Source organism: Zootoca vivipara, chromosome 3 (assembly GCF_965207765.1).
Source record: "Zootoca vivipara chromosome 3, rZooViv2.hap1.1, whole genome shotgun sequence".
Taxonomy (NCBI): domain Eukaryota; kingdom Metazoa; phylum Chordata; class Lepidosauria; order Squamata; family Lacertidae; genus Zootoca; species Zootoca vivipara.
The window spans coordinates 66,708,649-66,725,422 of record NC_142586.1 but is presented as its reverse complement, the minus strand read 5'-3'; the positions used below and the strand labels follow the sequence as shown (position 1 = coordinate 66,725,422).

The 16,774-nt window shown below is 42.4% G+C and overlaps 1 protein-coding gene across 5 annotated transcripts in view; it reads left to right on the top strand.

The window, feature by feature from the left end:
• The first annotated feature begins 456 nt into the window (after positions 1-456).
• EZR (ezrin) overlaps positions 457-16,774 on the top strand; it is a 38,128-nt gene continuing 21,810 nt past the window's right edge. The window contains exons 1-3 of one of the 5 annotated variants that reach the window (XM_060272790.2): positions 457-548; positions 2,361-2,457; positions 15,429-15,512. In XM_060272790.2, coding sequence (XP_060128773.1) covers positions 2,446-2,457; positions 15,429-15,512 — 96 coding nt within the window. In that variant the 5' untranslated portion in view covers positions 457-548; positions 2,361-2,445. Of the gene's footprint in view, positions 549-897; positions 2,108-2,360; positions 2,458-15,428; positions 15,513-16,774 lie in introns of those variants that run through there. The other 4 variants (XM_088667337.1, XM_060272791.2, XM_088667339.1 and 1 more) reach the window with 4 other exon arrangements.

Genomic DNA, 16,774 nt, shown 5'->3' with positions numbered 1-16,774 from the left:
AGGGCTGCAGGCTGGAAGATTAGGACGCCCTAGAAAACCAACCGCGCGAGAGGGGGGCTGCAGTGCAGACGCCGCGACTGAGCTCGCTCTTTATTCGACTTTTCCGGCTCCTCCGCAATTCCTGCAGCCGTCGAGGCCCTCTCTAGAAAGCTGTGCCCGCCCTGCGCAAATCACAGGGCTTCGCTAGGGCCCGCACCATCTGCAGGCACCCTCGGTCTCCTCCGGCAGCGGCGCCGCCTCCGCCTCTTCCTTCCGCAGGTTCGCGGCGCTCCGAGCCGTCGAGGCGGGAGGGAAGGCGCAGCTTGAGCGCGCGCGCGCGCGGTTCTGGCTGGTTAGCGGAGGGGAGGCGGGGTGAAGGGCAGGCAAGGCGAGACTTGTGGCGCTTGCCCGCGCAGCGGCGCGTCAGCCATATTGCAGCAGCAGCCGGGGAGGGGCAGCAGCGACGCCCACACGCCCAGAGGACCAAGAGCGCAGCCGGAGCGGACGCCCAGTAACAGCCGCAGCAGCCGCCTTGCCTGGTCGAAGCCACACGGACCTGCCACTGCGAGGTAAGGACCCCCGAACGGAACCCCACCCCACACCTCGACGGTCTTCACAGGAGCCGGGGGTGGGGGTGGGACCAGGAAGGGAACTTGGCGGCGACCAAGTGGCGCGAAGTTGCTGTTGTGGCAACAGGTGGGGCGGCGGGGGATTAACGCCCGGCTCTTCTTCTAAGAGAGGAGTTGGCGCACTTATTTAGCGCTTCTCGAAGCTGCGCGTTTGCATTCTGTCGAAAAAGCCTCGTTAAGTTTTTCTTCTCTTTGCGCTTCTTGAAGCTGAACCGGAAAGTGCTGCTTTTCTGTTCCGCCTCGTTTGAGCCGCCCTGTCTTTCATAGCCCGGCCCGAGTCAGCCTCATTGGAGAAGTAAGCCCCCCCCCCGGTTCCCAAGGAAGTGGGCAAAGGATTTGCCGCTTAAATCCGCCCCCCCTCCCTTGGGAATGCCCGCAACAGGATTATTACTCACATCCTCTGGAAACCGGCCTATTTCTACTCGACTCTTGAATCCTTGGGGCCAGGGAGTATTATTAAGGGGGTGGCCGAGGCAGCGATCCGAAGCGCGCTTTCCTAGGAGTCGGCCTTGAATCCCAGGGGATTTACTTCTGAGTAGAGGTGGCTGGGATTGCGCTGTTAGGCAGCTTGTTCTTACTTGTCCCGGGGTTGGAGAAAGGGTGGGTCCCCTACCTGAGCCAGGGATGAAATATTTAGCGGGGGGCAGGTAAGCGATCTCAGTAAGCGGCGCACGCAAACCATTTGAATGGCAAACTTAGGGGTTTTTTTGGGGGGGGGGGCTCCCTCGAATTTCTCATTGCCGTCGGCTCCTATTCCTCCCTCCCTTTCTATGCCATGAACGCAGGTGGGGGGTGGGTGGGAGCGAGTTCTGCTTCCCGTAAACGGGTGTGAATACGAAACTCCGTTGGCGGCAACTCATTCCGGAGTGATTAATGCAAGTACAAAAAGCAGAGCTACTGATATACGCGGGCCGGTTCTTCCTCAACGTTTCGTTTAACGAGGGGAGGAAGCTGAAGCAGTTCCTGTCTGTGGGTGAAAGACTGCAGGTTACATCAGTCCTACATTTTGAGCTACCGGGAAACTCCTCTTGCCCTGCCCCGTTTCAAGGCAAAATGAAGCCTTGAATCTGTAAGGTTGTTCCCAGCCAGCTTCAGCCCTTTATTGAATGTGGGGACTCGGTAGAATCGTCGCCTGCAACTTGCTTCAGAGAAGTCTTAATACGGGAAAGGAGGGGGACGGGGAGGTCCCTGATCTTTATTTGAAAAGGTTGTATAGCTAGTGAATTATTGCTACGAGGTCTTTAAAGCAGAGAGACTTTGAACGCAGACAGTTTCCCTTTAAGGCTTAAAGTTTTAAGTCAAGGGGTTTAGTTGATTCCGTGTTGCTTGGATACTTGTTCTGTAAGAGACCACTGTTTGGAAAAACTTGAAATACGATTAACCCTCCACACACGCAAACACATGCATATCCTTGAACATTTTTGAAATTGTGGTTGTTCCTATGGGTGTGGCTGAGCAAATGACCTTCTCTCCTTGCAATCAGACTCCTCTTTCGCTGGGTGAGGCTTTGTTGCTGGCTTTGTTTTTTTCTATAGGGGCTGGTGTAACTAAGTAATTATTGGTCATGAGTGAATCATCCTTGCTTACTTAACCTGCTCAAAGCTGCAATCCTATGCACATTTATATGGGAGTGTGTCCACTGAGAGTTACACCTGAGTAGGCTTAAGTAGAACTTTTCTATTGAACTTCTCTCCCCACGCTTTGCACCGTGGTTTAACTTTAGTGTGTTATATATTTGGATTCTTTGCGCAGATCTTGTAGAAGGAAGAAGGAATACCCTTAGGCTGCTGCATGAATATTTGCTTTTGGACCAACAGGAACACTTCAAGAACCGAAAATGCCAAAACCAGTAAGTTCTTCCACAGAACCTTACATTGCTCATTCGTTAGCACTCCATTTGATTGTTTTTCTTAGGACAAGAATTGTAGAAGTTATAGAAATGTAGAGTTGGAGGGGATCCTGAGGGTCATCTAATCCAACCCCCTGCAATGCAGTTGTCCCATGTGGGGAATCTTATAGAAACTATACTTTGAAAATTTATAGCACAGCTGTCCCTAAATCAGGGGAGGGGGGAGGGAGCGGTGCTAAGCTGTGACCCTTCAGATATTGTTGGACTACATCTCCCATGATCCCTGACTGGCTGAGGCTGTTGGGAGTTGAAATACAGTAACATCTGTCCAAATTCAAATAACATTTTCTTTCTGTAAAAAAAGGTGGCATAAATTATCCTTACACATTCTAATGAAATTATTATGAAAGTAAAAGTAAAAAATTCTTATCTCTATTATAAAAAACCCAATTTCCTGATTGAGGCTACATGGGATTTGCCTCTGAGTAGGCATGTATAGGATTGCGTTGTAAAAAAAGAACAGACAGCAGGAACTTGTTTTTATATCCCACAGAAGGTAGGAGATGTGTTTACATATGAACATTGGTCCATACTGATGCTTTTATGAGTCTGTCATGTTTTATATGTTTACTCTCTAACTTTTCTACTCTCTGGCTTGAAAGTTAATTGAATCTAAATTTAAGTTTGTTATGCTTTCCCACCCCCACTGTGTCATCACATTCAGCAAAATCCTAAACATGTTTACACAGAAATAAGCACTGTACAATAGGGCTTACTTCATAATTATACTAAGGTTTGCATTTCAGTAACAAATCTTCAAGCAACTAATACTATCTGTATTAGGGTTTTTAACAACTCCTCTAGCTGTGGCCCCTTTTTGACCTTGCACTGTGTGATCACACTGAGAGTGACTGTTTTCCTGAATTACTTTTCACACCAAGTCACAGGTTGCATGGAGACTAAGAATTTGCTTCTCCTGCAGAATTCGTATCTAAGGAGCAGTTTAATAATGAACTTGGATTTCAGAGGAGTGACAGAGTTCATTAGCTTGATAAAGTGTGTTTTCTTCAAGAAAGAAACTAAAGTGTTAATCGGCACAGTTCAGCCTGAGTAAATGGGTTATAAAATGATTCAGTTATTTTACCTAGAGATTAACTGTACACATTGGATGTTCATAAGTTCAGTTAAAACTCCATGGATGCCATATGAGCTCTTTGCCATGGCTGTGGGGAGCTGGTTTGTGTGGTGGTGGTGTCTTGCAAATTGCCACACTCAAGCTTAAGTTCTGGCTAGCTACCTAAAGACTTGGTAGTGCTGTAGAACTCTTGCACTTTGTGCCAAATCTGCAAAAATTCTTGACACTCTTCTCCCTTGACCTCATAACTTTTGTGGCAAGAGGTTATGAATAGAGCAGGGTCATTTTTTTTCTTCATTCTGAGGGCCTTTTTCTTTTATGGACAGTTTTCCAGGGAGCTGCATGCTATTGGTGGGCAGAGCGGCCCATGTGTCTCTTGTACCATAGGCTACATTCCAACTACACAAAAATCAGAGGTTTCCGTGCACACATCTCTGTATCGAGGCAAGCAAGAGGCATTCTCACAGTTCAAGGATACATTCCAGCCATGTAAAAGCACTCAAGGAGGGTGTGCAGCAGGCATAGTGATGGATTGGTCTGGGGAAAGTCCTGGGGGGTCAGATAGAGTGGCCTGGAGTGCTGCATTTGACCCCCAGGCCTGAAATTCCCCACTAGTGGCTTATTAGTGCTTCAGCCATTTATTTCAGCTTCCCACAGGGGGGAAGTTGTGGCTGAAAAGCTGCAAGAATAAGAAGCTGTTTGTGCTACTGCTTAGCAAAGGAGCTTTTCTCTGCCCTGGAGATCAATCCTGTGCACACTTAGTAGGTGTAATTTCCGTTAAACTTGGTGGGACTTAATTGTAAGTAATGTTTTGGATCGAGCTCCTATAGCAGAGATATGTTGGTCTAAGACAGGCATCCCCAAACAGCGGCCCTCCAGATGTTTTGGCCTACAACTTCCATGATCCGACCAGTGGTCGTGGAAGATGGGAATTGTAGTCCAAAACATCTGGAGGGCCGAAGTTTGGGGTTGCCTGGTCTAAGGTGATTTGATTTTGCAGAAAACATTGTGAAACACTTCCCTTCTTCAAGGAAGCTTTTGCCATTGCTACTGCTAGTCTAAATCAAGGGCATTTGTCACTACATATGTGTGAGCAAACAAACAAAATCAGTCACCTCAAGAAATTAGGACCAGCTCCCAAGTCATTGAAGTCTGACAGGGCTTAGTGAAAAAAGACTGTTTTTGTAATTTTTCAAATATTTATTATTTAAATGTTTTTAAACAACTCAACATCCTTACAGATCTCAAGGCAGCATACAAAGTCAGCCATGCCAAAATAAAATGCAGTAATCCAAAAACCACAATCAAATGAAACAATAGATGTCCGACTCCTTTCAAGAGGATTTGTTGCTGCCAAAATGCTGAGGAGATCCAGTTTCTTGATTTGAACTTTGATAAAGAGCCAGCAATATATAAATCACTGTCATCCTTTAGACCATTAGGAGGGTGGGTTAAAATGGCAGGATGAGATTTTAGTGAGAACCTACTTCTACTGTAGATGGGTGGTTTTTTTTCCCAGCTGCTGCATTGTTCCACAGGTGTGGCAAGTTGGAGTGATGTGGATAGAAATGGCTAAAGCTTTGACTTGAGAAAAGGGAGATAAATATGTTTGCCAATTGCTGATAACTGCGTTTCCACCCTTAGAAACTGAAAGGTTTACTTCATTATGTGTTTGTGTGACAGCTAGCTCTCTGTTCAAGGCAAGCTACTCTTTTTGTCCCCATTTCTGTTAAAAAGTTGTGGCTAGAGATGGAAGAGAAATTAGCTCTGGATTTTTATGTGAATGCTTCAGAAGGGTAGCTTTCTTACCTTTGAAACAATCCTCAAAAACTGTTCCCAATTTAGAGATGAACTAAAACTTGAGTGTGAGCTGCCCATGGCTATCCAGTTAACTCATATAGACAAGCAGGGTTTTGAATTGGTGTGTTCTCATCATGATTCTGAGAAGCAGCTAACCTGTTGCCCTCCAAAGGTTGTTGGACTCCAGCCAGCATGCTCAGTGGTCAGGCATGATGGAAGTTGTACTCCAACAACATCTGGAGGGCCATAGCCTAACCAGGCCTGCCATACAGGTTTGTGGAGAAGGTATGAGGCCACTGTCATAAGCATGTAGTACGAATAGGTCATTGCCTGAAACTTGTAATGGGAACAGAATCTTTATAAGTCTGCCATAAGCACAAAATAACTTTCTCGGATTAATATTGGATCCATTATTCCTACTGATACTTTCCAAGACAAAATGCTATACCAGGCATCCCCAAACTTCGGCCCTCCAGATGCTTTGCAGGATCAATAGACATATGGAAGAACCCTGGGTAAATGTGGAATGTCAATGTCTTTGGTTCTCACTTCCTTTTTATGCAGTTTGAGAAGGGTCAAAACGAGGGCATCTGCTTCACATGTAGAAGATCCCAGGCTCACTTCCCAGTATCTCCAGGTGGAACGGGTGTTCCCTGTCTAAAATCTTGGCAAGTTGCTGCCTCTCAGTGTTGATGACACTGAGATAGCTGGGCCAGCATTCTGACTCTATATGAGCCAGCTTACTGTGTCCCTATGGCATCTCAGGATGGCTGTATGCTGACCTAATAGCAGGCAGTTGTGTTTTACCTCAGAAACGTCGATAGAATTTCTCTAGCATTTAGAACAGGCACCCCCAAACTTCGGCCCTCCAGATGTTTTGTACTACAATTCCCATCTTCCCTGACCACTGGTCCTGTTAGCTAGGGATCATGGGAGTTGTAGGCCAAAACATCTGGAGGGCCGCAGTTTGGGGATGCCTGTGCTATACCTTAACTTCAAGGGTATCCTTGCCACCTACTTTTCCTCCTTCCTCCCTTCAGACTTTTCGATTCTCCCACTCCACCCCACACCCGGATATTATTATAGTGTTGATAGAAGTCCATTTCCTATGTAATCTGAGGCTTTCTACACTTTTCAATCCAGCTGGATAGAGCAGTTAGGTGAATTAGAAACTCAAGTTCTGTGAGAATGCCCTACCTCAACATGACCTCCTGGGCTCTGGTTAGTTACACAGAAACATTTCTGTAGGTTGAGGAAAAGTTCCTTCATCTAATCATCTAAAGCTGCTTACAACTGTGTTCTTAATTGTGCCTGAGCTTGGCCTGTCAGCTGAAAAGTGGAGCAACAGCTAGTAAAGGTGAACTTGTTCTTCCTTCTCTTGCAGTCAACAAATGTCTTGAGAGCTAAAATTCTGACCTGGTCTGCAAGGTAAATGGGGAAAGCCAGCTATCACCTTTCCAGTAATTTCTGAGCTGTGTGGTGCTGCTGGGGATTTACAGGCATGGATCTGTGATGGTTCCTACCAGTGCAGTGTGTGCACAGCTTTCTACATAATCAGCAGTTAAGTAGCTTTTTGACTGATACAGTTATTAGGAAAGGAGAAAAATCACCATGGAGGATTACCTAGCTTAAAGTTATTGCTGATCCACCAGTTTCAAAAGAGGGGAATTTAGTTTCGGAATTCTCCCCTTTCTTTGCTCCAGCTCTACCCTCTACAATTGCTAATACTGAAGAGAGATGCATACAGTATTTGTTTACAGGCTCACAACTGGAAATAAGGTTGCCTTTGCAGAACTGAATCTGCAAAGAATGGGACTATTTCTATAACATGGGCTTGGGAACCTTTGGTCCTCCAGATGTTGCTGTAAAACTCCCATAATTCCTGGCTGTTGCTTATGCTAGTCTGAGCTGGAGCTGGCAGGTGTTTGTAGGTCCAGCAACATTTGGCAGACTACAGGCTCCCCAAGTTTGCCGTAGAGAAGCAGAAGCTATGGGTGCAACCCACCTTTATCCCAGCTTCAGTTCTATGAAGTTCACTGCCGTTTTCAATTTAAAGATGAGGAAACAGAGGCAAGTCACTCTGCCAGCCTAAGACTGTGACCCTAAACACTAGGAATTAAGCCTAGTAGAACATGGGGGCTTATTTCCAAGCAGTGTTATGGGCTGAAAATCTCTCATAAGTTCATTAGTAACAATGGATAGATGCCAACTGTAAATAATACCATATTAGGCAAGCTTGGACGTTTCAACTTTTTTTTTTAGCTTAAGTTGTTAGGAGCTGGAGTCAGGTGTAGGTCAGCAATTTATTTATTTTAAAACACCACTGTGTCAGTGACATTAACTCTTTATTCAAAGGAACCAAAACAGCGCAGGCCTAGTGATCCCAGCCATGGGCGTAGCCAGGATTTAGGGGGGGGGGCTGAATCTCAGTTATTTAAACATTTTTATTGATTTACCTTGGCTATGCCCATGATCCCAGCAACTCTTCCCAGTAGGTCTTTCCCCAATGAGGCAGTTGTGAGAACTGAAGTCCGCCCCCCCCTCCCACAGCTGCCTAAGTCCCCTCCTCTGAGTTACAATCTCAGCAAATACAAGTGCAGTCATACCTCGGTTTAAGTACGCTTTGGTTTGAGTATTTTCAGTTTAAGTACTCCGCGGACCCATCTGGAACAGATTAATCCACTTTTCAATACTTTCAATGGGAAAGTTCGCTTCAGGTTAAGTACGCTTCAGTTTAAGTACAGACTTCTGGAACCAATTGTGTACTTAAACCGAGGTACCACTGTAGATACTCTGGGATTAATTAGACTGAACTGATATGAATGACTTTTTTATAAAAAGGATAATCTAGCAAATTTGGTACTACAATAGGGAACAAAAAGTTAAAGCCCATATCAAACATAAGGATATATTTTCCCATGATAATCAGCTTTTGTAAACCACTATGGTATTTATTTTTTAAATGGAATACAGTTTAGACATAATACTCTCACCAAGGTTCCAGTCTGCACTGGGCCTTTCACACCTCCTATATAAAAAATTTTTCCCATAACTGTCCGTTTCATGAATGGCTTCATATCTGGTATGCTGCCTAGACATTCTTATGTAAGACCGTCATTTAAGACCTGTCTGAAAATACCAAGTGCTAAAATAAAATTGTACACTGATTCCCAGGGCAGAGCTTGTTGAAAAGCAGCTTAAACTTTAATTCAGAGCAAATGCATTGGAGTAAAGAAAATATTAAGGTGCAAATACTAATTTGAGACAGGCTCTAGAGATCTTTACACTTGCCTATGTATGAGGATATCTTTGCACAGGCTGGGCAGAGCCTAATGAATTAGTTTCTACTTGCATGTACAATATGTCTTGCTTTTCCAGCAGTAAAAAAAAATGTGTACAGGGAACACATGGATAAAAATATACAGTATATATTTGGCCCTCTTCCTTAAGGGGTTGACTATACTGTTATATTCTTGAGAGCAGGAGGTACTGTTGAATTGGGCATATGGTGGAACAGTTTTTCTCTGTGTATTAGCCAGAAGGATGTAATTACTAGCCTATTTCCAGTGCCTGTCATCAAGTGATTGCTGCCTTCTTTTCATTCACCGCATAAAGTCTATACGCTTTCTTTGTATTTTGGAACGCTTCCTAAATAAAGCTTAAGCATCCATTCTTAGCATAATCATCTCCTTTTATTAATGAACTACCAATCTGCATACAGCTGTTGCAACAAAGAAATCTGATTAGGGAGGAGTTTGGTACAATCGGCTGCTGCTTTTCTCTGTGTTTGGCCTCGTACAAAGAGTTTGTTTAGTCTCTTACAGTATGTGTGACGCACAGGAACATGAATCATTTGTCACCCAAAACTGAACAGTATTATCCTAATCTGTATTGATATAAACATTTATCATTTTACAAAATAATGCATCTAACTACATCAGAATTTTCTTCTACATTGAAAATCAGTGCACATTAATTTAACAAGCTCTATGGACTTGGGGGAATATTAATATTTTGCACAAGTAACAAGTCATGACTGGAATCCCAAATCTCGGATGTTAACCACAGTAAAAAGTATCTCTTAGAAAATCCCATGGTGGTTTCATATATTTGACCATGATACATACCACCAGGTGCTACATGCCCTGGTGACATAAAGCATGTAACCAAAGATTTCTCCCAAAGATGATGAAGCATCATAAGCTAGAATGAGAGTTCTTCAGTCCAGGTGACAGGCAGTAAAAGAAGGTTTATATTAAAAAAAAGAAACCACACACACACACACACACACACACACACACACACACACTAACAGTGTCTCAGTCTTATATGGATTGAACTTTAGTTTATTGGCTCTCATCCAGTCTGCTACTGAGGCAAGGCAACTGCCCAGCACATCCACTGCCACTCCTGCAGATATAAAGGAGAAGCATAGCTGTGTGTCATCAGCATATTACTGACAACATACTCAAAAACTCCAGATGACCCCACTCAGTGGTTTTATGTAGCTCAGGCATCGGCAACATTTTCCGGCCCTGGGTATTGTCCATGGGCCGGACATGCGCAGAAGCGATTTCCAGTGCCGCGCTGCCCATGTCTGGGGTGCCGGAAACCGCTTCTTTTTTAAAATCAGGGTTTTTTTCTGGTTTCTGTTATACAGAAGGGTATTTCAAAGCTACGGTACTATTCTTCCTGTTATTATTTATCAAGTTAATAGAGGAGCCTAGGAGTTCTTTATATTTAAATGTACCATCAAGCAGTTGAAGTCGCTTCAGTGTATGACTGTTTCATCCATTTGAAAAGCAGAACATGGCTTATTTATTTTTTAATGACTCATCTTGTTTGCTTTGGTTTCAAAAATGGTTACGGCCCATGATGTGTTAAACCTGGATTCTATTATTGCCTTATTTACATTAGCGTTAACTTAGATCATAAGTTTAAGACTATCATGATTTACTTCTGTGCTATTAAAAAAACCAAGTCACAGAAGTACTACAAAATCTTTGCAAACATTACAACATGGAAGCACATATTTAACTTTCCTGTCCCAGGAGTCATGTAGAACTTGACGTGAGGGTTGGGGGCATTCAACAGAACTCCAGATACCCAATAGAGGAATGTGTGTTAGCAATAGGTGGCAGTGGTGGGATATCAGGCCGGAATCTCTTTATCTTGGCAGTGCTTCTCAAGCCATTCTTAGAAACCCTGAGTGCTTCTGCCAGTCAAAAGAAGCAGTGAAAAACAATGAAATAACATTGGATAATATCCTTCCTACATCCCCCTCCAAAGCACTGTCATTGGAAGTAAAAAGAATAAGCATTCCTTGGTTGGAAGCTACAATTTTTGTCACCAAAGTGCATGCGCGCACACACTTTCTTCCTGTCTACCATTTCCTTTTATGGAGAACTGGGGAAGAGTATCTATTTTTAAATGATTTTCTGTGTCCCTCCGAAGCAGCCTTTCCCAACATGGTGCCTTCCAGACATCTGGCCTGCAACAGCAATCAGTCCCGGGCAGCATGGTCCATGGTCAGGGATGATGAGAGTTGTAATTAAAACCATTTGGAGAGCACCACATTGTAGAAGTGTCCCCTGAAACTTCAGGAGCAGCCTGGTTCACTTAAGACTGCTCTGAACAAGGTCTGACTCTCTGGATGTTGGTTTTGTCCAAACTGAATGCATACCCCTAGTTATTCCTGTTCAGGTAAATAACTACTGCAAGAGGAAGATTGAGGCTAGAGCACGAAAAAACTGATTGTATGGTTGCATAGTAACTATTGTATTGTTAATAGGAGCTAATAAAGGTGACTGTTGCATTGTGGACAAGCAATGTCTGTAAGAGTTTTCTCCATATGCAGAAGCCATTGTGAAGTGTTGTGCTGAGAACGGGTGACATGTGCTCTGTCTTGTAGCCATTATGCCCAGGAATAATACTGTGGTATTTATGATGTGGCTTATAAGCTTTCTCCTGGGGTTCCCAGTTATCTTGCTATTCCATTTTCAAGGGATATATGAAGGGGCACTGGTCTTCAGTTACAACTTTCCCCATGCTGCCTTGTTCTTTGTACTAGTCTAAAGGGTCTTTGTAAGGCCCTGTAAAGTTTAACCTTGGGATTTTTAGTTCCATTGAGAATGCTGAAAGTTATATTCATTTATCTATCACACTACTGGCCACAAAGGGTTCCTTTTGTTAACCTCCAACACAGGTATGTGAAACTTTTGGCCCTCCAGATGTTGGTGAACTACAACTGCCATCAATTCTAGACAGCATGGCCAATGGCCAGAGATAATGGGAGTTCAGCAAAATCTGGAGGGCCAGCTGTTCTCTATACCTACTCTAATGTATATCTGCAGCCCTATCTATGGCAAAAAAACACGTGTTATGTCTATCAAGGTATTGCAGTTCATACATTATGCTTGCTTAAGACAGCTGAGTACTGTTTTGGTGATACTGTTTTGGAGCGCAGTAAATGAAACAATAATGACAAGCATCAGTATTCACCTACAGTATTCCATTTCTTGCTTCTCCACTAGCTTCATTATTCCTTCTCCTAATAGCCAACTGTTCTTAAACCTGCTCTCAGAAGATGGGCCACATAATGTTCCTGTCCTTGATGGACCTGGTGAAAGACAGTCTTTGGTGATCCTGAAATGCTTTTATATTATATTGTATATGCCTTTTTATTATTAATTAAATTTGTATACTACCTTTCATCTGAAGATCACAAGGTTGTTCACAATATAAAAATACAAAATGAGAACACAAAATACATAATAAAACAGAAAACCAAAGCCATAGAATGTTAATCAGCCAAATGCCTGGTTGAAGAGAAACATTTTTGCTGGAGTCTAAAGCTATGTAATGAAGGGACCAGGCCAGCCTTCTTGAAGGAGAGCATTCCACAAGCGGGGAGCTACCTGTTCTTGAGTTGCCACTCTCTAGACCAGTGTTTACCTATTGGGGGCCATATGACCCTCTGCTCCCCTGAATATTCCAAGGGGGCCACAGATGAAAATTACGTAGAGAAGAAAAGTTTTTTTTTTTAAAATAAATCCTGATTGGCAGGCTACCTGCTTAGCACATAAGGAGGCAGCGCACCAGGGGGCGGCCTAGAGCTTTTTGCCACGTGCATTTTCTTGGAGCAGTCCTGGTTTGTTTCCAGTGGGGAAAGGGCGATCGCTGAGACTCTCATTTTGACCACTACTTGTAGCTGCCGCCAGTGCTGGACCAGGTGGCCGCCTGGGGCTGACTTCACAAGGCGGGTGCAATTCACTCCAGCACCTAGCAGATCAGGGTCTTCGGATGTTGCCGAAGAGCTCAGGGCCCGTCAGCCTGGCTCTGCTTGGCGTGGGGTGAAATGGGTTGTCTGGTGCTGCTGACTTGCATCTAGTAAATAACTAAGTGTCTGCTCAGGAGAAAGCTGCACTGAGTTCAGTGGGCCTTATTCCCAGGTAAAGGTGTGTGGGGCTATAGTGTTTTATCTAGGCATCCAGGGCTCCTTCAGATGACAAAGATCTTTTTGCATCAGGGCAGTGAGGACTGCTTGTTTTTAAAATTCTCCCAAATATGTAGAACTCCCTGTGCGCCTTTTGCAAGACCCTTCACGTGTCCCTATTTTCCAGGGACAGTCCTGGATTTACAGAAGTTGACAAATATTGGAGAGTATGGAATTATCTGAACCCCCACAAGCCATCTGAAGGCTGCCCTGAATAGGGAAGTTTTTATAATGTTAAAAATTTTTATGCTTTTATGTATCTTGGAAGACACCCAGAGTGGCTGGGGCAACCCAGTCAGATGGGTGGGGTATAAATAGTAAAATTATTATTATGGAATAGGACATCCTTATTTTCATCAAGAGAAATGTTGAAGGGTATGCCTTTGGACTGTTATCTGTAGGTTTTCCCCCTGTGTCAAATCACTGGGGTCAAATAAGTGTTGTCTACTTTTTATAATACATGGAAAATGGATCTCCCTCGGGAGGTTCTGGACTCTCCTTCCTTGGAGGTTTCAAAGCAGAGGTTGGATAGCCATCTGTCATGGATGCTTTAGCTGAGTTTCCTACGTTGCAGGGGGTTGCACTAGAAAGATGACCCTTGGAGTCCCTTCCAACTCTATGATTTTGTTTTTCTGCTTCAACAATATTTCATTATGTTCCTATCATTTTATGTAATTGTATTTTGTATAAATATAAAAGTTACAACTAAAACATGTTCTGTTTACAAACAAAACAGTAGTTGCTAACTACATTATTAATGTAACATCTAGTTTGACCGTTTTAAAGCACATTTTGGATGGCCTGTATGTGTAGTGGGTTAATCTGTGCATTTATAACTAATTTCTGAGGTTGGAAACATTACTGTTGTATGTATGATTTCAGGCTTAGCAGATAAAGGCTTTTTTATTACATAAAATGATGGAGTAAAAAGTTCAGCTAAGCAGGATGTCTATACTTGGACTCTTAAGGAAATACAGAGGTCTTTTGAACTTTCCTTAGTGGTTTAGTTCAAATTTGCTTTATGTGGGTATTGGTTTTCTCCAGGAAGTGTAAACAATATATGGGAGTTGCAGCTTTTGTGCTCTGTAAGGAATATGATTGTGTGCATTCCTTAAGGAGAGGCTAGAAATAAATCTTATCAGATCTGATTATGTGGGGTTTGGAAGGAGGTTTTCTTAATTGAAACGCCTTTAAGATTTATATTGAGAAATGGTTTGCTAAAGCCTTTGGAATTCGTTAAATCCAGTCACACTATACATTTCATGGATATCCTGGGATACACACAGAGAGAGACCATATTGCTTAAAAATAGCCTTTGTTAAATTGTGGGGAAGTGGGTGTGTGCTTGGAATGAAGATTAGAAAAATCCAAACATTCTCTAACACTTCTCCACTCTTGGTTTATCACATACTAAAGATTAGATATTCAGAATGCATAATTTGCAAGTATTCGTATAATACACATTCTTTTTAATTTAGAATGCTCAGAATAAGAGTTTGACCACAACTTTCTGATGCTTGAGAGTAATGAAAAACCAGTATGATTTATTTCCTGGTGTTATTCTACAGAGATATAGAACAGGATAAATGCTTGTGCCATATTGTAGCATCCACTAACAGCAGGTTAGAACATTTATAGAGAGTAAGCTTATGAATGGATGTTGGCCACCATCTCTAAATGGAGTATTCATGTTCAGATATACTATATCTCTAAGATCCAAATACTAGGTACAAACAAGGGGTGGCCTTTACCTTTATACCCTCTTTGTGAGCTCTGTGTTGAAACATTAGGTTGGCCATTATGGAAAACAGAATTCTTGACTAAGTGGGCTTTGACCTGATACAGTAATGACCATATTAACTTCTGACCCACTGGGCTCTTCTTATCTTAGATTGCAGAAACATAAGTTTCTCATGAACAGCATTAGCTATACAGAAATGTCAGTTGTCATCGTGCTATGTCCACAAACCTCTCTCTGCTCATTTTCTGCTTCAGCAATGCTCTTTTAAAAGTAACATAACCGTATAGGGAGAATAATTAGCATGCTTTTTCCTCTATAAAAACCCAGAATAACTCCAACTCTTAATATACCAGGGAGACCTGTGTTGTAATTTAAAAGCCTTCCCTTAATGTGGTCAAGTCCTTGCCCTAATTCTAAAGGGATGTTAATTAAGATGCCAGGCTTCATACTAATAGTAGCCCTGGCTTAGCATAACACTATGCACTGGAAGAACGAACACTTAAAATGTCATTTTACTTAACTAAAAAGCTCAATCCAGTTCAAAGCCAGGAGCTGCAAAGCGAGTAGAACACTCAGGATAATGTCTGGCAAATTACATTGATGGACCAGCATCTTGAAATGTTTGTAGCACTTATGCATTTAAACACTATGGTGGTTTTATTTTTAAAAATTGTTTACTAGCACATAGCATCTTGAAACAGTATACACTTCAAATGCTGAACCACAGTTCTAAAATCTGTAATACAAATCACAATGCACACTGGCTCTGTTTTCATATCCACTACTTTAATCTCTTCTAGGTCAATGTCCGAGTTACCACAATGGATGCAGAGCTGGAGTTTGCCATCCAGCCTAACACAACAGGCAAACAGCTGTTTGACCAGGTCAGTATATACTGTAGTGTGCAAGGTTTCATCAAAGTTTTCTGCAGAGAGGGTGGATCACCTGAGACTTTCTCCTTTGCTCAAGGAACCATTCACTGGGTGGTATGTTGCTGATCTGCCTCTGTACAAATTAGCAACAGAAAGCTGATGTTCCTTTAAAAATCTCAAGTTTGCATGTGCCTGAAATCCTTAAGGAGAGGTAAAGGGATTTCCCACCTACTCTTGACATAAAAAAGGGAGAAAACCCCAAAATTCTAGTAAAGTGGCTAAATCAAAATTTAATCAGTAAAGGAGTATAGCAAAAAAAGTACTATGTATTCTGTGACCTTGCTGCGATTTAGAAAAAAGGGGAAACTATAGTCTTCATTGAAGTTATATTGCTCAGGTGTGAGGGGAAAGCCATCCAATTCTAAAATGGGAAGGAAAACATTGTGTCAAGATGGTTTATTTGCTACACACACACAAAAGTTTGTAATGTAACAGTACTCAGTTAATAAATGTTTTTAGATTAATTGGCTGCTAATAAATTTCTAGGGTTCAAGTACAGGTTCTGTTACATCGAATCAACATGACTAATTGTAGAAGTGTGTATTAATCATACTTAAACTGCTCAGCACCTGTCACTGCTGTGGGATTACCAAATGGGGAGAAGAAAATACCCTGTATTAAATGGGATGTGGTAATGACTTAATGGAGCGTATCCCAAAGAATATTGGAAAGGCTTTAATATGGTCAATCTGTATACTTTGAAAATGGGCTTCCATTTTGTCATTTCTGTTTAGTAAAGGTCACCACAGAATTTGCAACAGGAAAGCTATCCTATTCTGCCTTACTACGGTAGTTCCTTAAGGTTTATAAGATACACTGTGCCTTTAAGGGATTTATCTGTTATTGGTGGCTGTTGTAAGAGAAATGAAAGACAATTGGGAATGATCAATAGAGTGTAAACATTCATAGATATAATGAATAGCCCACTCACCTTGTTACAGTGATCGAATACAGGTGTAGGTAATATTCCACCTGCATCCAGTTTGCCATTTATATTGATATCCTCAGGCAGAAGGGTAATGACTGCAAGGCCATTTGACCTATGCACATGTGGGCCTTTGGGTTAGAGACTCTAATGAACTGTGTAGTACAGCAGAGGGTCTGTATATTTCTATTACTGTGAAGTCAGAGAAAATTGTACAGCACTGCAAATAATAAAATCCAGTTTTCCTCTAATATATCTTGCAAATTCCTATTTTATTATATTTTTTACA